At 40.4% G+C, this 25,333-nt stretch overlaps 2 protein-coding genes across 3 annotated transcripts in view; one reads left to right on the forward strand and one right to left on the reverse strand.

Moving 5' to 3' along the window:
- Positions 1 to 5,760, forward strand: part of tsc22d1 (TSC22 domain family, member 1) — a 36,517-nt gene extending 30,757 nt beyond the window's left edge. The window contains exons 1-3 of one of the 2 annotated variants that reach the window (XM_074695612.1): positions 1,689 to 2,020; positions 2,408 to 2,459; positions 4,094 to 5,760. In XM_074695612.1, coding sequence (XP_074551713.1) covers positions 1,890 to 2,020; positions 2,408 to 2,459; positions 4,094 to 4,363 — 453 coding nt within the window. In that variant the 5' untranslated portion in view covers positions 1,689 to 1,889 and the 3' untranslated portion in view covers positions 4,364 to 5,760. Of the gene's footprint in view, positions 1 to 1,688; positions 2,021 to 2,407; positions 2,460 to 4,093 lie in introns of those variants that run through there. The other variant, XM_074695611.1, reaches the window with a different exon arrangement.
- Positions 5,761 to 7,200: 1,440 nt separating this feature from the next.
- serp2 (stress-associated endoplasmic reticulum protein family member 2) lies at positions 7,201 to 12,276 on the reverse strand. The gene is made up of 3 exons (XM_074695168.1): positions 12,068 to 12,276; positions 8,842 to 8,914; positions 7,201 to 8,720 (listed from the first exon to the last, which is right to left on the reverse strand). Exons 1-3 carry the CDS (start codon positions 12,149 to 12,151, stop codon positions 8,680 to 8,682), a joined length of 198 nt encoding a protein of 65 aa, XP_074551269.1. The 5' UTR covers positions 12,152 to 12,276; the 3' UTR covers positions 7,201 to 8,679.
- Between the last annotated feature and the right edge of the window lie 13,057 nt (positions 12,277 to 25,333).

The following is a 25,333-nucleotide window of genomic DNA, read 5'->3' on the forward strand; positions in this document are numbered from 1 at the left end:
ACAGTCTGTAGGACCTGGAGAATGATGTCAGAGTTGAAATGAGTTTGAGGGTTTCAGATGGAATGTGTTGAGTACTCCCTTTGTGTAAGAAGGAAGATTTCTCTTATGGGTGTTGATGTCTGATGTGGGAGTTTCCTGCACACAGCTGAAAGAGCTGTTATGTTTTGTGTAGATGTGTATGTCTGTCAGTCAGTTACTCTCCTTCCCAAAAAGTCTTGCGCAAAGGATAAGTGTGAGAATGTCAATACCTCCAAAATGAAGGAGTTATGGAAAGATAAGTTTGGCCAATCTGACTCAGACTGTGAACTCTGACTGTCATGGGAATTTAGTTGCGTTCTTTCTTTCAGTGGTTGTAAACACTAATCGGGAAGTTGAACAATCAATCCCTTGTGAGTGATAGAATATGTAATTGATGTTTGACGTAATGATAGATCTCAAATGTTTTTTTTGTTGTTTTTTTGTACCATTTATTGACTTTATAGTAAATCCCACAATTTACTTCTGGTTGATTAAGCCTGTTTCTGACCTTTTCTTTTGAGGAAATAAGTACTGGTATTTAAAAAAAAATGTTAATTGTTTAAAGCTCATTTTGCTTCTTCTCCCTCAGAGTGTTGAAATTCTGTCCAGGGCCACATGGGGGCGACGGAACCATGGATATGATGGCAGTTAACTATGTCTTCCCAGGCCTCTGACCACACTTGGGTGGATTAAAATTTGTCTTTGAACTTAGTATCAGTGTTGGTGACATGTAATAACATTGCTAAGAATTCTAAGTGATTTATGGCCCTAAACAGACTGCAATGTGAAAAGGATTACTCTGAAACTGCTGTGAAGAGCAGTTTTTTTTTACATTTGAAACCACCTCATTGATAGCATTAAGTTAAAGTATTAAGATAAAGCGTCTCTTGGCAACTGTCTACAACCATTAAGGTCCCGAGGAAAACTCTGCCCAGGAGAGGCAGTCATCCTTAGGTGGTGCCTGTAGTGAAGGTAGACTCTGTGCTGTAGTTGACAAATCATTATAAAGTCAAAAAAAAAAAAAAAGACGTGGTGTACCAGTGTGAAAACTGTGACAAAATATCCCTTGGATGCTCTTCCTGTTGATAAAAAGTCAAGTTAAATTCCCTGGAGTTGCAATTCTTTCTTTTCATTTCTTTTGGTAAACATGTTTGTAAATTATGTTTAATTTTGGGAGCTAACTACTACCCGCTCTACACTGACTGTCCAGTTTGCTCACCTAGATTTTTTTATTGCACTCCAACTTTGCCTGTCCAACAACAAACAGGCTGCTTCCAAAATGGATTACAGGATTCTCTTGCTCCCAGCTGATGATCCATGGATGATCTAGGATTGTTTTGAGGAACTGATAGAAAACACTCATAAAGTAAGATAAAAAGAATAATTTGATGTATTTTACTCCCAGTCATATTTAAGAACTGGAGCTTACAGTGGTCTGCTGTTGTTTTAAGTCAACAGTCTTTCACTGTGCCCTGCTACTACAGCTCTTTTTTCCTTCCCCCTTATCCGGTTTTCCCCGGTTCTAGCCATCTCCTCTCTGTTCCTGGAATATTTTATGCTAAACCGTGTCAGCTGAGCGGCAGGTAGGGGCGTTCCTGAATAAATTATTCAAACAGCCTCTGTCTCGACCAATCAGGGGCCGGCCTCTAGTTTCGTCACTGGATAAGTTATGCGGGTTTGTTTCTGGTCGAGCCGCAGACTGCTGTGTAGTGCCAAGATGAACCGACCTTGGATGTATTCGTTCCACTGCCGCTGGTGCACGAGATTCAAAGGATAGAACGTTCAAAAAGCGCGAGTGGATGTGTCTCGCGGGGCTGCTCGAGCAGAGATTGAGTGGAACATCGGGGCTGTTTGTGCGCGGAGTGTGAAACATGGCCAGTATGAATACACCGTGCTACACGGTGGCTATGGATCTAGGCGTCTGCCAGCTGAGAAATTTCTCCATCTCGTTTTTGTCGTCGCTGCTGAGCGCAGAGAGCTCACAAGTCAAGCTCGACAATAGGTAAATGTGATGTCAAATGAGGCTCGGAGAAAGCCTTTTTTCCTCACACAGCTGTGTGTGTGTATGTGTATGTGTATGTGTTTCGGTCTCCTCACCTTCAGCAAATACTGTGTGATGGAGACAACGCTAGTGCTCAGCAGCCCGGCCGAAGCTACAGTGTCAGCATTAAATGAGAAAACACTTGGTAGTAATGCGACATGGGGAACGGTTGAACAATGAAACCGGGCCCCCGGCTGGACCGGATTGTCACAGGATCCCCGTCACAGGCAGTGTTTCTGTGTGGGGTGAAGGACGTGTTCCCCGCAGGCTGCGGATCGGTCTGTCTTTGTGTTCGGCACAGATCTGCTCTGACAATGTGTCGTTAATGTTTCGCTTCTTCTCTTACAGTTCATCAGGAGCCAGCGTTGTGGCCATAGACAATAAGATTGAGCAAGCAATGGTGAGTTTTCAACTTGTTTCTCCTTTTGAAAATGTTTAGTTATGGTGCAATGGTGGTTTAATAATCAGATTATTAAAAAATAAATCAGTGTAGGTTTGTATGAAGGGAGAACTTCAGGGGGTGGAAAGGGAGAACTGTTAACGAAATGCTTCATTAACTTATCGTCAATCATCAAGGCCGTTTTACTAATGCTATACAGGGCTCTTCTCTTTAAAAACTGCCCCAGAATCATTTCAAACCATGATCAATTGTGAAGTCTATGATAAATGAGTATTTCACAGGCCTACTATTTCGGAGTTCAACTCCAGTTAAGTATGAAGCGTTTTCCCTTGGTCAGGAACAAAAGTTGTTTTATTCAGTACGCTCAACACGCTGTAGTTCTGAAAGCGTTTTTTTAAGAAATGATTGCAGGATATAAAATAAAACGTCCATTCTCTTTCTGTTTCACTCTTTGTTTTTGTAGCTGTTGTCAGCTCTGTTGCTAGGCAAACTGAAAGACTCACACACTCAGTTATAAATACCTCAGGCTCTGATTGGCCAAGACACAAATGTGGGTAGGGTTTATGACGTGGCACCCTGGGAAAACACTCACGTTTTCTTATGACTATCACAGATTCTATACAATGGTTGATTATTGATTGTTGCATTTGTTTATTTTATAATGCAGTCAGTGTGTAGAATTTTTAGACTCCAGTCATCCAAACAAGTGCATCATCAGCTTTTTTCAAGTGTGGGTTTTTTTTGTTTGATTTATGAAGATGTTGGAAATGCTCTGTAACAATAACTCATGTAACACATGAAATGAGAACAGAGCTACAGTTTTTTTCCACTCAGCTCAAGTTAACAACAGTGTAAAAGTGTTAATCTTACCTGAAGATAAAACAAGTGTTAGAATAAAATAACGCAGTCCAGTCCCTACCTCAGTATATTCCTCATCACCTGTCCAAATTATGAAAATATTAGACATTATTTTCCCTAAGTTTACAGATTTATGCCCTGAATTTCTTAATTTGCCTGAAAAAGAACAAATCCAGAAGATTCTATGGGAAGGGAAACCAAATATGTCCATGTAAATATAGGTCATTTTTTTGTTTGTTTTTTGTTTTTTTACTTTATTATTTTTTTTGATGTATTCTTTATTAATGTTATTACTCTTTTTGCTCTATATATGTGTTTTATTGTTGATGTGTTTTTTAATCCTTTTTCATGAACGGTGGCTTTGGCAACATGTTTTTTTAAAAAAACGTCATGCTAACAAAACTTGTTTTGAGCTTGAAAAGTCATGGTTGGATTATGGCTATGGTTTTGTATTTGATTTAGGTTAAGGTAGTCCCACGCAATATTGTAAAAATAATTCCCTGAACTGTCTGACCAGCATTGTTTTATGATATATTTCCAGCTGCAAATAAATGATTCACCCATGTTATGCTGAGAGTTTATAAATCAACATTGCTCATAACCTAATGTATTTTAAAAGGGTTCAGTGAAATGGGTCTCAAGCAATCATAGTTTTTTGTCTAAATGTTGAATTTTTATTTGAATTTAGCGCTTCTGTGTTTAGAATTTTGACCAAAGGTTAGATAGGCCATTTTATTTTAGTCTAATTCACTAAATTGTGTCTCTGTGTCTCTCAGGACCTGGTGAAGAGTCACCTGATGTACGCTGTGCGTGAGGAGGTGGAGGTCCTTAAGGAGCAGATCAAGGAGCTGATTGAGCGTAACTCCCAGTTAGAGCAGGAGAACACTTTGCTGAAGACACTTGCCAGTCCAGAGCAGATGGCCCAGTTCCAGGCACAGGTTCAGACTGGCTCCCCTCCTGCCCCTTCAACAGCAGCTACACCGGGACCAACAAGCTCCGCCCCCCTCGCCCAGGCCACCCTCCACAGCTCTGGCCCCTCGGCGTAGCATGGCCTGTGCTTACAGACTTTGGCTGACTGTTTTTTTGTTCTGCTACAGCAGCAGAGTTCAACTTGCCTTCTACAGCAGGATGCTACGCTGTTAAGACAAGAATTTTGCACATATTTATCTCAGAAGGTTGCAGCTAGCGGACAAGTAGTGGTCCACAGGATTGTGGAGGGTGACAATCTGGCAATGCTGTATGGGTGGTTTGTTTTGTAGGGGGACTGAATTATCGTATATTTGCCAAATAACCCTTGGACATATCAACTAGAATGTCTTACCAAGAAGAAACAAACAGCTCATCAGTGGCAACGATATACTTTACTATAGATTAAAAAAATCACTGTGCCTGTGTCTGGATTTTAAGTGATGTCGATTTACTGATGCTGGGGATGAGGAGGAGGTGGAGTATTGTATTGGCTGTTACTTTTTTTTTCGCTGAATAATGTACATAAAAGTTGTTCTCTCTCAAGGCTAGATCCTAAATTAACAGACTGTAAGATGCACGAGAGAGAGAGAGAGGCCTTTTTAGAGTGACAAATGAAGAATGTGAGCAATTATTATCACGACACATTCCCCATCTGGAATGGGGGAGTCAGAAAAGTGAGCAGAAGGGTATTTTGAACATTTGGCAGCATTGTTTCTTCAACTGTGGGATGAACAAAACACATGGTTTCTTATGGAGATGATGATATTCTATTTCAGTATTTCACTTTCAGGCTCCTCATTTTTGCCCTTGACAAAGCTCATCGTGCTGTTTTCTCAACCCTGCAGTGGCATGTAATCAAAACCTTATGTGACAGGGTTGAGACATTGGGCTAAGCTGCATTTTCTCTTTTCCTAAAAGTTTGATGGGCAAAAGATGATGTATATTTCTGTATAGTGTAAGTATCATGTAAAATAGTGAGGCGAGAGGAAAAGAAAAAACCAACAGATGCTATCTTGAGTCACACAGATTGAAGCGCGAGAGCGATGAACGTGCTGGACTTGCCCAGTCTGTGTCATCTATTTTTAATGCTGTATTTTCAAGATTGTGGATCAACAGGGGGCGTAGGTTATTTAACTGACAACGCACAGCCAACAATGTTGTCATTACACTGCAACATTAACTCTTACTGTAAAACCAGTTTCACTTGGCTCTTTCTCTTTTTAAGTATTGCACCTTTATGTTTTTTTTGACAGTGATGTACTTCTGGATGAACAATATCTTAAAACTCAACACTTAAAAAAAAAACAAATCCTGAGATGTTTTTCTTTTCACTCTGTGTATTAGTTGTATGCTCATTTTCTGTGCATGTTTCCGCAATGACCGGATAAGATATTGTAACATACTTACAACAATTGCACTTGACAGCTGCACTTCACAACTTTCAATAAACGTGCTTAAAGGAGAATAAACACCCCCTGTGTCATCTTGTTCTTATTCATGTCATTCTTTTTCTGCCGGTCATACAACCAGAGACAGGATAGGCTTCGCTTTTTGAAGGTTAAAGGTGCAGTATGTAGAAATCAGATTTTTAGTGACATGAAGCATTCAGTTTTTAGAATAAGCCCATCTGTTACTCAAGCATCCCATCACTGAGTGACTCTCAGCCTTTGCAGATCAAACAGGATCCTGAAGATGGCCTCATCTATTCTGATCATCATGTTGATGGTGTTGATGCTGAGGGACATGTCTCATAGCTGGAGAAACAACAGGCAGAAAGCTCCATGACAGCCTCATCACCCTCTGTTAGCTCATGTTCTGTTTGACAGAGCTAGCCTTCAACAATGAAGCACAAATCCACCTCTGACTGTCAGAGAAAAGAAAACTTTCAGACAGAGAAACACTGACGTTTGTTATACTTTTCCATAAACAATAAACAGTGATGTTTGCTATCAATAAGTGTTGCTACTGAAATGTTCTCCAACTGTATGCTGCTCCTTTACCAACTTCAGCGTCGTACTTCAGACCCAGATTTTTCATTGATGACTCCCAGCTTGGAAACTCTACACCAGAGGTCTCCAACAGGAGGTCTGCATCCCCCGCAGGGTCCGTGGAAGTACAGCAAGGGGTCTGTGACATTTTTGGTTGATTGGACAATTTTCAATCATGTTATTGTTTCAATATATACTTTTATCTAGTATGAACGTGATTTGAACAATGAAAATTTGTTCCAAAACGAATGAGATCAGGGGAAGCTTTCTCTAAATGGTAAGAATCTAAGATCCCAGGTCATCAAAAGTCTGAGAAATTTCCTCAGGAGGCTTGAGAAACTCTTATGATCTAGAGAGAAATATTTTGAGATGCTAAAGCTTTTTCTAGATCCTCACGCTGGTCTGTGATGAGTGTGATGAGCAAAATGATCGTCCAATCACCAGGTGTGGTTATTTTTGAAGGTTCAGACCCTGAAAACATTTTCAAACCAGATGGACTATTTCCGTGGAGGACATATGGAACTGTCTGTCTGGCGTGTCAGGTTAGTTTGTAACAGATGCAAGGAAGAAAATGAATATTCATGGATTCTTTTGGAGTCAAAGCTTAAATACCAATAAAATGTATTACCTCATAACATTGGGATTAAGACTTTTTAATACTTTTTAAGGGCCTTAATTTTCCCACAACTGATTTATCAACTTTTAATACTTTTTAAGACCCTGTGGACACCCTGATATATATATATATATATATATATATATATATATATATATATATATATATATATATATATATATATATATATATATATATATATATATATATATATATATACACACACACATACACACACACATATAAATATATATATATATATATATATGTGTGTGTGTGTGTGTGTGTGTGTGTTTACTCTCCTTTAAGTTTTTGTCTCAGTTTTTCATTCATTTCTTTCTGATCCTTTTGGACCAAAATGTGTTGATTTACACTCATGTGCTGTATGTTTGTGATTCTCTATCAAGAAATATGCTCAATACCAATTCATTACTGAAAAAAAACAAAAAACAAAAACTCACTTCTTCCTCTGGAACCTCACCCCCACCTGACGTCCAGGTAGATTTCAGTGTCATGACCAGCCTTGTATTGAAAACCATGCTTTGGTCTTTTTGTCCCTCTTAAATTTTCTGTAGACAAACATGGTCGTAAGTTATGTCTGCCTCTGTGAACAGGACCTGCAGTGATGCATATATAAAATGCTTTTTTCTAACTTAACAAAAAGAAAAACACGTTTTATCTGTATTATTGTTCACTTATTTTAAGACACTACACATACATACATAAAAATTATATCTCATTTCCACTGTTTCTGGTTAGCAAACACACTGCACCTTTATTGACTGTTGTTGAACTCTCCTGTTATCGGGGGTTTTCTGATTACTCTCAGACTTGGAAAGGTTCAACTTAAAATGTAAAACTCCTTCCATTTCTAAACATTTAAAACTAGTTTCTGGCAACCAACATTGGTTGAAAACCTCAGATGATACTCAGTTTTTTCAACAAACAGGTGCAATCGAGAGATATCGATTAAGCTCTAATATAGTGTACAGCAATATTTTGTTTTTTAAAAGTTCTTTTTTATCACTGTTGCAATAATTGTCTTTCTAAATACTCTGATACATTTTTTCAGAGTTGAAGGTGTTGAAGATATTGTCTATTTCTAAGCTTTTAAGAGTCTGTTGGATCTGGAGAACCAAAAAACAGAAGTGTATCCATAGTATTTGGTTCTTTGTTCCTCTTACAGTTTAACGTTTGTATTGTAGGTTAGTTGTTCTCCTAGAAGGCAGGACGCTCAAATTGAAAATGTGAGAGCTAAACATGTAATACCATCAAACCAGAAGTAAAGCTAGGCACTTTCTAAATGCTCCACATTTATTTGAAAAAAAAAAAAAAAGATTCTCTTCACATAAACACAGACACACACGTTAACTGAGATATGGCACATTGTCAGCAGGAACCACTGGACAAACATACTCTCATTAAAACAATCACACCTTCATAATCACACGCACAACACACACATAGTGCCAAGTGAGTGACACATGTTCCTCAGCCAGTGTGGTTTTCGACTGTCTATAGAAAAGCTGTCAGTACCACAGACTGCAACACTGTAAATGCTGATCAGGGCCAGGACACATCTGAGTGAGGGTCTGGATGAGGGTCTGGATGAGGGTCTGGTGGAGGCGGCGGTTGGGGAAGCTTCCCTCTCCGAGGTCTGCTCGATCTAAAGCTTTGGTGTCAGTCTCTGGGCCTTTGGAAAGGGTCCAAAGGCTGTGCAGGTGTGGGCTTACAGGGCTCAGTGAGGGCATGGGGATGGGGACAGGGGGAGTGCAGAAGCCCCTTTGGATCACATCCCCATTCGAATACTCTGGATGATCTGAAATATGGCTGAGAGCAAGAGACCAAAACTGCTTCAGTGTTTCGGATAAAATAACAATTTGCAGAGTTAAACTTTTTAAATGGATTGAACTTAAATTAAAAATGTGAAACAGCTATAAAAGGTGCATACCTGAGCCACACACAACAAATACAAAGAGGGCAAGCAGCCAGGGTCCCACAGGATACTTCTCCTCCTGTGGTCGCTATAGAAACACAAACAAACACAAAACAGGGTACATCAGTGCTCATTAAAGAGTGTGTGACCAATGCTGCAGAGCAAGAGAAACACTGTATGAGACAAACTGTTTCTTCATGTATCCTGCGGGGGGTGATTTCTAAATACTATTTCAGTTATGGTCCATGCAAAAGCTGATTGAAACTGAACCGTGTGGGCGGTTCAGAGATAATCTTTAAGATGAGGATCTATCTGAACAAATGGTCTCACAGTCTGGCTACGAGAGGTTATTTATGTTTATGTATGATTATAATCATTCATTTATTTCCATTATCATTTTTGGCATCTTTGCCTTTGCAAGGTAGGCTGAAGCAGGGACAGAGCCAGGATTTTGGTTCTGGGTGGGCCAAACCAATTTCAGGTGGGCCTTAATTACAAAAGAGAGTAGATATTACTATTACTATTACTATTCAGATATAGATAGTACCTTTACCATGTATGTTTTAAGGGGAATTTGGTTGATTTGTGCTACTTTAATATTTGATTGCATTTTATGTTTTAGTGCATAAGACGGGCCACTACAATTGCTCTCCACGGTATTGGCCAGAGAGTGGCGCTCTTACGCACCAGAGGCCTGTACCACCTCAACTTTCCATTAATTAGGGTGTAAAGGCAGCAGTGTTAATTAAAGTTAAATAAAGACAAAAGTCTACAGTCTTTCCCAAAGTCATTCTCTAGCCCAACTGGTATGACATGAAGCTGAATGTGCCATTACTCCCTTAAATTTTGTGTGTGTGTGTATGCGCGGGTGTGTGTGTGTGTGTGTGTGTGTGTGTGTGTGTGTGTGTGTGTGTGTGTATTTTCATTCCTCCAGCAGGCCAAAAAGTTTGCAACACTCATCTCATGTTATAAAGACAGGGCATCCTACAATGACAAAATATGACAAACGACCAGGGGCGTATTTAGTCGTTTGGGGGCCCAAGGCAAACCCAGTCAATGGGACCCTCCATGTCCTTGTCACTCATCTTCCTCAGAGCTAGACTGGCCTTCTCTGGGTCCACTGTCTCTTTCCCAGAATCAAGGCATGAGACAGTGCTAATCTTGTACATGGTAACTTAACACAACTAAATGCATTTCCTCAAGTTCTGTACTTTAGTTTGATTTAGAAAAAAGTGAATATATCATTTAGTCCACTTTGTCCTGGATTTGAAATCTTTTAAGGTCAATTGACAGCTTATTTGTCCCACAGTGGGGAATTTACAGAGTAACAGTAACAAAGAAGAAAGAGAGTGAAAAACATTACAATAGGTAAATATTGAAACAAATAATTTAGTAAAGAAAAAATATGTAAATATCAAGCACAACAAAAAACTGGAAAAAAATCTACTGAAAGAGGTGATATTTACAGTAACCATACTTTTTGGTACTATTATTTTAAAGTTAATGTATTTTTATTTGACCCCATGTCCAGTGAGTTATGTATCCAAAAAAGAGATTTTGTACAATAATGTTTATCACCAACTCAAAAAGTTTGATTTTGAGAAAATGATCCTGTTTCCTGGGCTAGATAAAGTCCTTAAAATCCTTAAATTCTTATATGTTTATCTCAGATATCAGAACAACATTGTTTTTATTTCCGACTTGGTTGAAAATAAGAAGGGGGGGGGGGGGGGGGGGGGGGGCACTGAATAAGAAGGGAGGGGGAGTACCCAAAACCATCATTAAAGATGAAGCCTTTTGATGTATTTTGAAGCATGTGAAGTAACATTTAGAAAAAAGAAATGCTTTCAATTGAAGAGAACTTCATTAATCAGTTTTTAAGAGATGCTTTGGGGGCCCCTGGGAACCTTGGGGCCCCAGGCAACTGCTGTGTTTGCCTAATTGTAGCTACACCTCTGCAATGACTATATATATATATATATATATATATATATATATATATATATATATATATATATATATATATATATATATATATGTAACATACATGCACACACAAGTATATATAGGGATGTTTGATTCCACTTTTTTTCAGGCTGATACCAGTACAACTACTCCCTCTTGACAACTCAATGCTACTGAGTACTGATACCACCATTACTTTTGATACTCTCTGAGTTTACAAGTATTTATTAATGAATTAACAAAAGTGCAAAACTAACAACTGTCAGAGTTTATGTATTTTTTCCAAATTAGCTGAAGTGCAAAATAAAACACTTTAACTGCTAACGCTCCCTGGTTCATGCATGTTGTCTGAACAGGTCCTGATCCATATTTGCATCTAGTTGCAGCAGCTACTGAAGAGGAGGACTTACTTGACAAAATTTTGGGGGGTTTTGAGAATTGGCTGCTGGTATTGGCAGCCTTCATGAATAATGATACCTTAAAAAAGGCTGGTATCGGCCCGATACTGATACCAGTACTCGCCCATCCCTATATATTTATATATTTATTTTCTAAAGGCCCAGAGACTGACACCAAAGCTTTAACTTAAGCTTTAGCTCTGAAAAATATCAGAGGACATGTTCACCTGTTGAAGTCACTCTTCATACAGATTTTTTAAACTGGACCCCCAGAATCACTTGGTAACTATGATAGGTCTATATGAACTGTAATAAGCATTGTAAATCAATTTGTGGTAAGCCAAAGTGACAAACGCATGTATGACTGCCCAGGGAAAAGTCTAATGTTGAGTAAACTGTGGATCAGTTTTAGCAGAGGAGCTTTTCATCTGCCCTGTACATTTTGCGATGGTACTTATCTGCACCTCAGAGAGTGCACTCTCTAAAGTGCAGTGGCTACTTTTACGATAGATCTGAAAATTGTATGGCTCAGTTTGACAGTCTCGTCAGTTTGTCTGTCAGAGCCACCGCTCAGATTGTTTCTTAATGTTTCTCCAAACAGACACGGCAAGTTTCAGCGGACATAGAGACAAAGAGTGAATAAATGACATTTTAATGAAGCAGCTCTTCTTTGTGGGTCACATTGAACACAGCACAGAGAGCATCACGGAGCTGTGGATGTGTTTGTGATCGACGCAGAGGTAGTGATGAGCAGCCTGCTGTGGTAGGCGGCTGGCATCACCATCATCTGCCTCATCATGCTGCTGTACAGACCCGACTGAACGTCACCCATCTGGGCTAATGTCATGCTGGCATCTCGCTGTCAGTTCACCGCTCACCAGAGTCTTGGCAACGTTTCCTCTCTGCGTGATGTTCTTGCTGTGTTTCTCGTTAGCCATGCGGATCCTCTGCTTCGCCACCATCTTCCAGAAAAGATGATATAAAAAACCCACCCAGGATCAGCGTGAGTGTTTAGCTTATATTTTCTTCATGTACTGGCTTACGACAGTACCCCTGCATCAAGCTCAAAGCCCCCGAAACGGTGAAAGTCGGAAGGGGGAGTCTTTCAAAATACGCGCACGAAACTTACGCCAAACAACGCAGCATTTCAAAAAGAAAAGGGAGTGGCGTTTTATTTTACTGCAGCTGCTTTGGAAATTGTGGCTGACGCAAACCTTTCATTTATTTCAGTCTCTTGGGGGGAACTTTTTCCTCAATGATGATGTAAGCCTTTATTTTGAAGGTTAGCACAGGAATAAAAAGGTCTGCTTCTGCGTCTCCACGGAACTCGGCGTCAGGTGCAGAGGAGAGCGCGTGGTGGACGCGCGTGGCAGGAGGCGCGCTCCACGGACTTTTTGAAAATTTCTAATCAACCACAAATTAAGAACAAAAATGTCTTTAATTTCTGGGATACATTTCACCGTGTTAAACTAAGGGACAAAGCACATCATTGACATTTCTCTATGTAGCCTATACTATAAGGCAGGGGCGTAGATGGGATTTTTTGAACTGGGGGCAACAAAGCTTTACTCTGCAACTCAATGAGTTATTTTTCCACTTCATGTCTTAATCAAATTATGTTTTATTTTGTTTAATCTGGTTCTGTCTGACTTATACAACCATGTATGTCTTGAGTTTGCATTTGTTGTCCCATCATCTTAAGTCCCACAATTTGTTCTTTTTATGTGATTTCTTCTGTTTCATATTATTTTTCTTCTTTTCTGTTTTTCTTTCTCTCTTTTTTTTGTTTAATTACTTATTCATTTTCTTTTGTGTCTCTTCTCTTCTGTATAAACTTAGAAAAATGTGAAAAAAGTGGTCACTCAATTGTCTAATCATAAATGGACAATATTTACAACAAAAGTTTGATTTGAACATTCGTTTATAAACTGTAGTGTAAACAACAACAAACTACATAGATGAAAACAAGTTTGTATACTCTACATGAGATTCACATTTAAACCACAGAAGTAGCTCTATAAGGTATTCCTAATAGAGCAGCCAGAACAGTTACTGTCTGCCCCTCCTTGTCAGGGGCATAGCTGCAATTAGGCAGACACAGGCAGTTGCCTGGGGCCTCAAGATTCCCAGGGGCCCCCAAAGCATCTCTTAAAAACTGCTTTATGAAGTTCTCTTCAATTGAAAGCATTTCTTTTTTCTAAATCTGATGTCACCTGCTTCAAAATACATCAAAAGGCTTAATCTTTAATGATGGTTTTGGGTACTCCCCCTCCCTTCTTATTCAATGGGCTATTCCATGTTTCAACACATCTGAAAATTTGATTCAGGAAGAAAGTGGTAAAAAACACTTTTTTTTTTTTTTACCATTTTTTTCTTATTTTCAACCAAAGTGGAAATAAAAACAATGTTGCTCTGAGATCTGAGATATACATATCAGACTTTTAGGATTTGAAGGACTTTATCTAGCCCAGGAAACAGGATCATTTTCTCAAAATCAAACTTTTTGAGTTGGTGATAAACATTATTGTACAAAATCTCTTTTTTTGGATACATAACTCACTGGACAGGGGGTCAAATAAAAATACATTAACTTTAAAGTAATAGTACCAAAAAGTATGGTAACTGTAAATATCACCTCTTTCAGTAGATTTTTTTCCAGTTTTATGTTGTGCTTGATATTTACATATTTTTTCTTTACTAAATTATTTGTTTCAATATTTACCTGTTGTAATGTTTTTCACTTCATACTTTCTTGTTTGTTACTGTTACTCTGTAAATTCCCCACTGTGGGACAAATAAGCTGTCAATTGACCATAAAAGATTTCAAATCCAGGACAAAGTGGTCTAAATGACGTATTCACTTTTTTCAAATTCAAACTAAAGTACAGAACTTGAGGAAATGCATTTAGTTGCGTTAAGTTACCATGTACAAGATTAGCGCTGTCTCATGCCTTGATTCTGGGAAAGAGACAGTGGACCCAGGGAAGGCCAGTCTAGCTCTGAGGAAGATGAGTAACAAGGACATGGAGGGCCCCATGGACTGGGTTTGCCTTGGGCCCCCAAACCACTAAATACGCCCCTGCTTCTTGTTCTGTCCCTGCTTCTTCTGTCTGTATTTCTTCTGTCTCTCCTTCCTCATCCAGTCTTTTTCGACTCTGCCTGGCAGATCCTCTTTGACTGACTGGGACCTGCTTTACTGTCATCAGGATTTGCCTGAAGGCCAGGAGGAGAATGTAAACATTTTAAATCTGATAATCTCACTGAACAGTTGCTCATCAAAATAAAATTTTAAATAAAAATAAAAGAAACAAGACATAAAAAGTAAAGACAATCTACAAGCACAAGAATAAAAGCATGAAGAAAAAATAACAATGAAGAGAGAGCTGCACCAACATCTGATGACAACAAATAACCAATAGCTAGCTGATCAGAAAAACAATGTTCTTTGTTCTTAATAAACAAAGGAAGATGAGTAAAGTGTTCTCTGTGTTTTTTTGTTGACTCCTAAAAATATTCATGGGCTGACAATCTACCGTGCACGTTTCACAAAACTTTGCATTTATATTTACATATACATATACATTCATACAAACATTTACTCATACATATACACATGTATATACATGCACCCACACAAACACACACACACAAACACACACACACACACACACACACACACACACACACACACACACACACACACACACACACACACACACACACACACACAAATATACGTATATACATGTGCACACATATAAATATACAAAAACAACAGCAACAACAACTAAGTAATCACATGTACAGAAGAGTTCCCAGCCTTCGTCATTAAGCCTCAAATTGAGCTCTGCTGCCTCTCTTTTCCACCGCTCCTCCTTGAGATGTTCCTACAGCTTCATGGAGTCCACCTGTGGTAAATTGAACTGATTGGACCTGATGTGGAAAGGCACACACCTGTCTGTATAAGATCCCACAGGTGACAGTTATGTTATTACAGTGATGTCAGAGCACAAACCAAGCAGCCTGCAAGTTCATTTAACACTCCTGTTTGAAGTATGACAGTTGTTTACATATCCATATCAAAGTTGCATCGTCATCTTGTATTGGACTGTTGGTTTAAGTGCAAACTGAATAAACGTCATTTTTTCCCAGCAAAGTGTGATGTCATTTGTGGCTGACTTTCATCATTTGCTTCATCTGACAAGTCCTGCTCTGCTACTCAAAGAGAAAAAATGAGGGCAGAGAGAAAAGAGGATGGGGCAGAAGTTGCTTAGCAACTGCATTGAAGAGGTTTCATAAAAAGGGACACACACTCCACCAGTAATGCAAACAAGGGGAGGTCTACTGAGGCCAAACAGCCAACTTCTGAAGTGTGGATGACAAGCATTACACAGTGTGACATGACAGTAAATGATCTGTGTGTTGACAGCTAAAACATTTACTCTGACAAGCTGCACAGCTGGGTATCACGGGGCACGCTCAGAACACACACTGTGACAACACAGTGTCATCATGGTCCATGACTGTGTTTGGCTTCTGATCATAAACAGTTTTTCATGGAGGATTCATTGTTTTGTTATTATGGTAAAGGACCCTTTGATATGACTGCAGGAGCTGAAATCCTCATCTGACTGAGAGATCAACTCATCCACTGAGCGACAGCTGAATAACAACAGTGTCTAAATCATGTGTTACATCTTCATTTAACCAATGGATATGTTTGAATGAATTAACAACACTGTACTGTTTTACATGTTGAGCTACTTCATTAAAAACTGGTGATCGACTCACAGCTTTGTTCTGAGTCCACAGCACAGGTTTTCAAATTCTGTTTCTTGAGCCGGCTCAGCATGAACTCTTCCTAAAACCACAAAGTGCTGTTACTAACAAGATGTTGACTTCCTTTGCAAAATGTTTAATGCTATAGGCTTTAAAAGTTATCAAGCTTAATGTTAGTTATCAAAGCTTAAACAGAAAATTTGACTAATTATTTCAAAAAGTGATTAAAGATTATCATTAACCAGATATCCAATCATTTTACTACTAATGTCAGATGTATTTGAATATGAACAATAATGATATATTTTATTTGGAGGCACCTTTCAAGTCACCGAAGGTCACCTTAAAACATCCAATCACTGAGTGACTCTCAGCCTTTGCAGATCAAACAGGATCCTGAAGATGGCCTCATTTATTCTGATCATCATGTTGGTGGTGTTGATGCTGAGTGACATGTCTCATATCTGGAGAAACAACAGGCAGAAAGCTCCATGACAGCCTCACCACCCTCTGTTAGCTCATGTTCTGTTTGACAGAGCTAGCCTTCAACATTAAAGCACCAATCCACCTCTGACTGTCTAAGAGAAAAGAAAACTCTCAAACAGGGAAACAGAAAACTTCAGCGTCCTTCAGACCTAACTTCTTTATTGATGACTCACAGCTTGGAAACTCTACCCCCATGTTTACTCTTCTTTTAGTCTTTGTCTGTCTCAGTTTCTCTTCATTTACTCCTGATCTTTTTGGACCAAAATCTGACAATTTACACTCATATGATGCATGTTTGTATTCTCCATCAGAAAATATTCTCAATACCAATTCTTTCCTGAAAAACAACAAAATTTACTCTTTTTTTCTTCTTCAACAACAATAACAACAACAACTGCTGTCTTTCTCTACTGTAAAAACTACAACCGCCCCCCTCTTCTCCTCTACCTGCCTTCCATGTAGATTTCAGGACTGGCAGCCAGGCTCGTATTGAAAAATGGCGTTTTGCTCTTTCTGTCCCCAAAATCTGCAAGGCCTCCATGAACAGGACTCACAGTAAAGTAAATATAAAAAGATTTTTTCTAACTTAATAAAAAGAAAACCAAACTTATATGGGGATTATTGTAAACTTATTTTAACAAACTTCAAAAACATAAACATTTTATCTCATGTTCACTGTTTCTGTTTGGCCAAATATTTCCAACCACTGCACACTGCACCTTTAAATTGAGTAGCTCCATCATTTGGAACGTGACAAGCAAATCTTGTAGGTTTGCACCTTACGGCAGCAGCCATTATCGTCAGCCATCATATGTAGTGCTACTAGCAGCCTGGTTAGTCTATGAATACGTTGGTATTCATAGACTAACCTGACAACAAGTAAACACTGTCAGTTTGTATAGTAGTTTAGTAGCCGTCTACATGTGACGCTGACAGTCTGATGCTGTGTCTGTGATGTGTAATGTTAGTGAATCCTAGTTATGTCCTGCCAGTCATCTACCAATCAGAGCTAATGCAGCTAACGCATTAGCGCAAACAGTTTTGCCCCTGTGTTAGCCTTTAGCTCGTGCTCTATCTCTCTCCTGTTTATCTTTCTTCTGCTCTTCTGTCCTTTTGCTGTCTAACAGTTAGGCTCCAGTGTCCACCATCACTACAAAATTAATCACAGACATTGTTTGCAGCAGAAAAAAACACGGATCTCTCTTCTCTCGTCAGCTAGCGTTGTGTTGTCATAGAGTCCTTGACGTGCCCTAAATCAATCCAGTCTTGCTCGACCTGCAGAAGCTACTACATTCATTAATAACATTAATAAATTTGAAATAAACTACATTGGTGCTGATGATCTCATTTTAAAGTGTGGATTACGACCCGGCATATTTAGAAAGGAGACTTTTTTAAGATCACTTTCAAATTTCTCACAGCGTCTTTATGAAAAACATTTTTTTGAAAAACAGAAGCCAAGTTGATAAAAAAATGGACCACTGGTGACAAAAGACTTATAAAAAAATCAGAAACTGTAGTTAGTTTCAGTGGCAAGACGGTAAGGGGAAATTCTACTGGACATACACAGACAAAGCCAAACATGCAGCACATTCATCTCAGTCTGTGCACGTATGGAGCAGACGTGCTGAACACCCCACATCTGTTCAAACACTGTGTTTTAAAGTTACACAGAGACGTCCCAGGAGGAACACTGATGTAAGTACAGACAGAGCTCATATTCTCTCTTTGGCAGTGGTGTTTGAGGCTGTTTACAACCGTTCTGGGGGATAATTATGCTAAAGGAGCAGGATGGTGGACAGAAAAGTGAAGTGTTAACATACATGACAGATTTTAAGAGAGGAAATATCTGGGATGGCATTCGTGCTCCTGGGAAAGATTCTGGGACAACACCAGAAGACGAGTGCAGGAATACACAAACAGAGGAACTTACACCATCTCCCATTGTTACTTCAAAGCATGTGGCGTCTCGACCCGTCTATTGTTAGAAACTCCTCTCCACAGCCCTGCTTTGGATCTGTTTTCAAAGAGTAACACTGAGAACTTCTGACCTAAATTCTTGCTTGTTTACCCTAAACCTGCTGCCTTAATTGCACCATGTAGAGCAGAAACATGCAGTCTAAAAGAGCACGGGGGAGGGTAAACAGCAGTTAAAGCTAGGAAAATAAACCCGACACGTGAGAGATGAATTCAGGTAAAGAGAGAGGAGGGTGGAGCGCTGGGGGAGGAAAGGAAATGTTTGAAGTCTGCATACGAGGGTGTGACATGAACAAAAAAAGCCCTGTAACATATATTTGCAGGTTGCTGGGTTGAAATTTAATTCTTTACAAACAGGCGTCCCCTCTTATTTTTGATTGACAGGCTCATTTGCCTGCTTTATTTTCATAGCAGTCCAAATCTACCATGGCTGTGATGCTGCCATGCAGACAGAGTGGCATCTGTTACTGTATGTACAGTAGCTCACACACACCCTAACCTACCATCTCCACGCTCCCTCACACAAACAGCTCTGCTAAGTTCAGTCTATTTTCATAGGTGCTCAGTATCATCACTCTCAGACTGTCAGACTCAGAAGTGAAACATCACATTTCCACATGAGCACACTTTAAACAGCATCCTGGAGGAACTACATCTACTCCAATAATAATACTACTAATAATAATAATCTCAGGTCTAGTCTCAGGTCATGGAGATTGAAACTTGAGACTTGACACAATTGGGGTCACAAAGACAATGAAAAGCAAGATTTTTCCAATCAGTTTTGTCGTCATTCACCAGAACCAGTTCACTGATCCCCCTGAGTCTGAAACACCCAGGCACCCCAACCCCTCCTTCTTACACCTTGTGACCTACTTTGTATGTCAGACTTCCTTGAGGTGTGTGTGTGTGTGTGTGTGTGTGTGTGTGTGTGTGTGTGTGTGTGTGTGTGTGTGTGTGTGTGTGTGTGTGTGTGTGTGTGTGTGTGTGTGTGTGTGTGTGTGTGTGTGTGCAAATAAACACATTTAAGAACAATAACAATCTCCATTAATGTTTGAAATATGAATTAAGCAGAGCAGATATAGGGAGGTTACACAGTTGGCAGCCCTGAGGGAGAATAATCATTAAAAAAATTAAATGACCCTGAAAAGAGTAAAAGTGTAATTTAGAGTAGCAAGATCTGCCTCAGTAAAAAGAAAAAGAGAGTTTGCAGATGAAGTCTGGCTCCTACAGAAAGCATGGGAGCATGGGTAATCTAAAACAGAGTATGTGGAAGGACTACTTTTGACCAATAGGTAAGGCTGTGACTTTGATTTATCATCTTCAGTGGGTGTGGGTGACAGATTGATGACATTGGATAATTATAAGCATGTTTGAAGGTGTTACTGGGAATAAATACCAATTGTCTGCAACAGGTGGTGCTATTCCTATCACCATAATGCATGTCTCGATGAGTCCAGAGTGGGACTGTTATCATGTGTATTAAATTTGTTAAAGATTGGACAATAAAATTGTAATATCTACCATGCATTTCCAGTTGGTTGTGTGATTGCATAGGTAGAGAATTTAGCATATAGACATGTTTAGAGGTGGACATTGATGGTGTGTGTGAAATTTGAAGCAGATTGGACCTTACATGAAGGAGCTGCAGAGACTTCCTGGTTCATGGTGAGACATCAGAGTTTGATGCGGCGCCATAGGCACACCCTTAATATGACCTCATCAGTTACATGAGAGTTGTTTTACACGTAATTAAACAAGTTTTACACTTTGGTGGTTGTGTTTCATCAATATCTCTACTATACACAAAATAAACTTGAAGATGATGAGGAAAAATATTTCGAAGTAGTTTGTTCATTAACTTACTCTCTAAATCTTCAAAATCTGACATTTAATTTAAATTTCTGAACTTGTTGTTTGGATTTCATCATGTCGATTGGAGACTTTTGTACGTCTTGGCATTGTGGTTATGCACAAAAAATTTTAAGACTGTAACTCAAAGTAGTCCAGGAGGGGTTGCAGTTTTTAGCCATCAGGGGTCGTGTGGCGCACGTATTGGCACAAATACATTGGATTCATAAATTCTTCCCTGTGACTGAATTTTGTGCCACAATGAGTGAGTTTGAGAGCATGATGAAGGCACGCAGTCTGGGGTTAAAGGTGCAGAAAAAGAAAAGTAATCCTTAGGGTTTGAAGAGGGCTGGCTTTCCATTTCCACTTAAAAACTGATCAAATGAGATCCCTGTCTGGAAATTTTTACAATTGTCATCTTTGATTTTTATGTGGAAAAGAAATACACACACACACACACACACACACACACACACACACACACACACACACAGACACACAGACACACACACACACACACACACACACACACACAGACACAGACACAGACACACACACACACACACACACACACACACACACACACACACACACACACACACACACAAACAAACAAACAAAAGGTGTTTTTGCAGGTTTTTTCTAACTGGACTGTGTGAATGAGATATGTGTTTCAGCCTCTTCTTTTTTTGCCATCAAACAGAACATTTTTGAAGCGTCAGCAAGTTACTGTACACACTTCCACACCCTAGGAGTCAAACTCAGTTACTGTCAAAGACTTAAAGGAGCCAATTATTGTCTCATTCTATCAAAAGAAATGGAGTCAGCAGGATGTGTTTATGTGTATTCGGTGTGTGTGTGTTTTGGATAAACATGCTGGAAAATGGCCACTTCCTGGATACACAGGTCTGCCACAGAACTGCCCCACATGCCAGCTGAATCAATTTTAGATGTCAACACACACACACACACAAGCACGCACGCACGCACGCACGCACGCACGCACGCACGCACGCACGCACGCACACACACACACACACACACGCACACACTTTTGCTCATGTATGAATCTAAACACAATAACATTGGAACCTTGTGCTGTGTGTGTGTGTGTGTGTGTGTCTGCAGGTGTGTGAATAGCTCTCTGTCCACCTCAGGTGTATTCAGGTGATGCCAAGCCACAGCACAGAAACTAGGTCAGCCATCACTAGAGTGGAGCACACACACACCTCACACACCTCACGCACTCACACACACACAAAAAGGAAAGAAAAAAAAAATAGTATGCCTGATGTGAAAACATTTGTATATATATAGCATGGTCAGGACACTGTGCAGTGAAAACAGTTGAACTAAAAAAACAAAAACAAAAAACAAACTGTTTTTATTTGGGACTGTTTATATATATATATATATATATATATATATATATATATATATATAAAAAACTCAAGTCTCACTCTAGTTCACTGGAATAAATGTTATGGAAATTCAAATATCAGGAGTTAATTAAAGAAGTGTTGATTTTGTTTACACAGTCAGATCATAATTAAAGGTATAATTGGTAGTTTGATTTGGATACACTTTTTGTTTTACTGGCTCAAATGATCTATACGTGCCGATGGCAAGCAATACATAATGTGTTCTTAAAAGAGAGCGAATAACATCCGCTATCTAAAGCAGGAGAAAACCCAGGAAAACATCAGCCAATCACATCGATTAGGATCCAATCTGTTAAACCAATCAAATCCCGTCCTGCTGTTTTGCCCTCCTCCTGGGCGTACATTTCACCAGCCCACACTGCTCCTGACTCACTGCGTGTTCTCGAGTTTAGCAGTGTACAGTTTCACACTCAGCAGAAGAATGGCAGAGAAACTACCCATACCCCGACAACTGCTAACCACTCCTCCAGCTAAACAGAGCGAGAACAGAAAGACAGAGGCTTTCTATCTTTTTCTGTTCCTCTGCCTCTAACTACTGCCCCTCTCACTCGACCTCGGGCCTGTCCCCTCTGACCCGATGAGGTACTTGGCTCTTGGCTGTGGTTTGGATCAGAGTCTAATAAACTCTCACGACAGGGGCTCTGACAAGCAAAAAAGAAGAAATCAGTGCTTATGTGCACAAAGAAACTTCTTTTTGGGTCAGAGATCTTCAGAGTTATACTGATGGTTCCTAAACATAAAACCCTCTACCTTCAGCATGTGGATGTGGTGTGGATGGGATGGCAGTGTAAAGTTCTTTGAGTGGTCAGACAGACCACAAAGCACTAATTAAGTACTGGTCTGTTTACCATTTACCATTCAGAGACACTCTGATGTGATATTTGCAGTGTCATCAGAAATGCAGATGATTAAAACCAAATAGAAAACTAAACACACTGTATATGTTTCAGGTGTTCGTATATATCTGTAATGTCTGGCTCAAACAGAAACATACATGACTTTCATCTAATACTAATACAGTAAGAAATTAAGTATTGAACACGTCCACAGCTGCAATTCAATTCAATTCAAACAAAATTTCTACCAGACATTGGTATTAACTCAAATAATCCACACATGACAAGAAATCACAACGTTCAGGTCCATAAATAATGATTATGTGGAATTAAGTACGATAACACAGGAAAAATTGAACACACTAACTGAGACTCATCTAATACTTGATTGAGAAGCCTTTGTTTGCAACGACAGCTTCCAGGCGTAACCTGGTCACCCCAGCTGTGTCCTGTTATTATTTAGTTCTTATATGTCCTGGCAGCAGTGTGCGTAACAGACACAAAAGCATGAAAGACATTAATCAACAGAGAATGTTTTCAAGGATCAAAACTTCATGAATCCTCTCACTGAGACTGAGACTGAGACTGAAATTTGAAGTTCACTCTAAAAAGGATCTTTTCCTTTTCAAGCTCTTTGTATGTTTGCAAACAAGCTGCAGCTTTTATTGAGATATTTACATCTGAACCAAATGATAATATAAAGCATGTATATAAAACACCCAGATGATAATTAACCTTCAGTAAAGCAGTTTGCTTGTTGCTACAGTCACATTCACCAGCTCATCTTCACACACACACAGAAACACACACACAGAAACACACACACAGATCTCTACAGGGGTCATCCCAGGCCAGGCCTGTCTTTCTGACGTTTTGGTTGATTTGGTTTCAAAGGTCAGACAAAGAGCTATTGTGACTCCAGGCTGTCACCTAGATGATTGAGATGCTCATGTAGCCGGGGTGTATGTGTTTGCATGTGTTAGCGTGTGAATGTGTTCATTAGCAGAGATACACAACACCCTGAGTGTGAAATGAAAGGAGGAGTAATGAGCTCATGGCATGGAGAAGACAGCAAATTAAAAACCCTGCTGACAGCAGTCTGTCCTCTCACTTTACCAACACAAACTAAAGAGACAGCTGGATCAGTCTGCTTACAAAGGGTGGACCATCACACCCGTTGACAGGTGTAGAAGTCTCAGTGGGAATTACAGAAAACGTTTGACTGCAGTGATTGTCAAATAAGGTTGTAGAGAGTTAAGGGGTTCCATGAGCCAGTTTGATTACTTTGATTTTTAAACATATTCTGTTTGCTGCCAATAGGGCGGCTCACCCTCCAGAGGGGAGCTTTCTCCTCTCTGGTCTTACTTTGCCCCACAGCCCTCACTCCCCCGCTCGTCTAGAACATCCACACACTTAGGACCTTGAGGTGCACGATCGTCAGGTGCGGTGGGGGAGGTCCTTAGGGACCACTTCTGCTACACCCTGATAAGACTTGCGCCTCAGTTTTACTTACACTTAGACATCCCTACATGATGCCAACTACTCTACACAACACACACAGAGACCCTTGGGGTGGGCCAAGTGGTATATGGTAGGCAGGGCACTTTGAGCTAACCACCTGAAGGGCACTGCCCCATGAGCTACGCGGCCGTCCACTCCCCAATTTTAACTTTCCCTTTTAACTGCATTAGGATCACAAACATCCACACACTACAGAGCGGGGGAGGTAGGGTAGGGGGCTCTTCTCACACCCCTGTTTCTACCATGCCCCCTAGGGCATGGGGTAAAAAGGGATCCACTGCCTTGGGTTCTGGGCGAGTGGCACAGCGGGGGTCCTGCAGCGCCCCGGAGGATGCCCATGGCTTTATATTTTCTTATTTACTTATTTATTTATTTATTTATTTAATCCTTTATTTAATTTTTTTTATTTTTTTATTTATTTTTTATTTTTGGTGAGTGAGGAGAAAAAGGAGGGGTATTTCACCACCTGAGTGGCTGGAGGCTCCGAGTGTGTTGTGATATGGTGCTGCCGTGTTGTGATATTGTTGTGTGGTCGTCTTGTGGTGCTGTGGTGTCATTGTGCTGTTGTGTCAACGTATGGGTATGGATGGACAGAATGTTTATGTGCGGGTGTCGGTCCACGGTGGAGGGCTGGTGAGCTGAGGTACAGATGAGAGGGGGATAGGGGTGAGTTGGGATGGGGGGTTGTGTACGGGGGACACTGGGTTTTTGGGGAGAGGACTTCTGTGGTGTCTGGCCGGGTGCGCTGGGGGCCGGCACCGACTCATGATAGGTGGCGGCCTGGGCTGGGTCCGTCCTCCTGGGTACCTGGCCGAACCCTCCCTCCTCGGGGGTGAGTGGCCCTTGGGCACAGGTGACCCCGGGTCCTACCCCCTGCACTCGATCGGGGGCCCTGCATCTAGTGGGGCCTGTAGGCCTCAGCCCCTGGCCCCCCGGGGTCCTCCCTCCGCAGTGTCGGGGCCTGCCTCTAGCCTTCCCGGGATGCCCCCTCCTTGCCTCCTCCTGGGTTGGCGTGCTGCTGTCCCCATGGTGGTCTGTCTGGGCCCTGTGCTCTGTTGTGGCTGCAGGATGCGCGGGGATGAGGGCTATCTTAGTGCATGTCTGGGAGCAGCGGGGCCACATCTGCATGATCACTCCTTGGCATGATCACCTGACCTAAATCAAACCCAATATTCTGTACTGCCACCTGTACCCCTATATGTGTAGGTGAGTATATGCTTCTGTGTATAGATCTATATACGTATCTATACCT

Source organism: Halichoeres trimaculatus, unplaced genomic scaffold (assembly GCF_033239565.1).
Source record: "Halichoeres trimaculatus isolate MK-OKI-2021-1 unplaced genomic scaffold, fHalTri1.1 fHalTri1_scaffold_19, whole genome shotgun sequence".
NCBI classification, from domain to species: domain Eukaryota; kingdom Metazoa; phylum Chordata; class Actinopteri; order Labriformes; family Labridae; genus Halichoeres; species Halichoeres trimaculatus.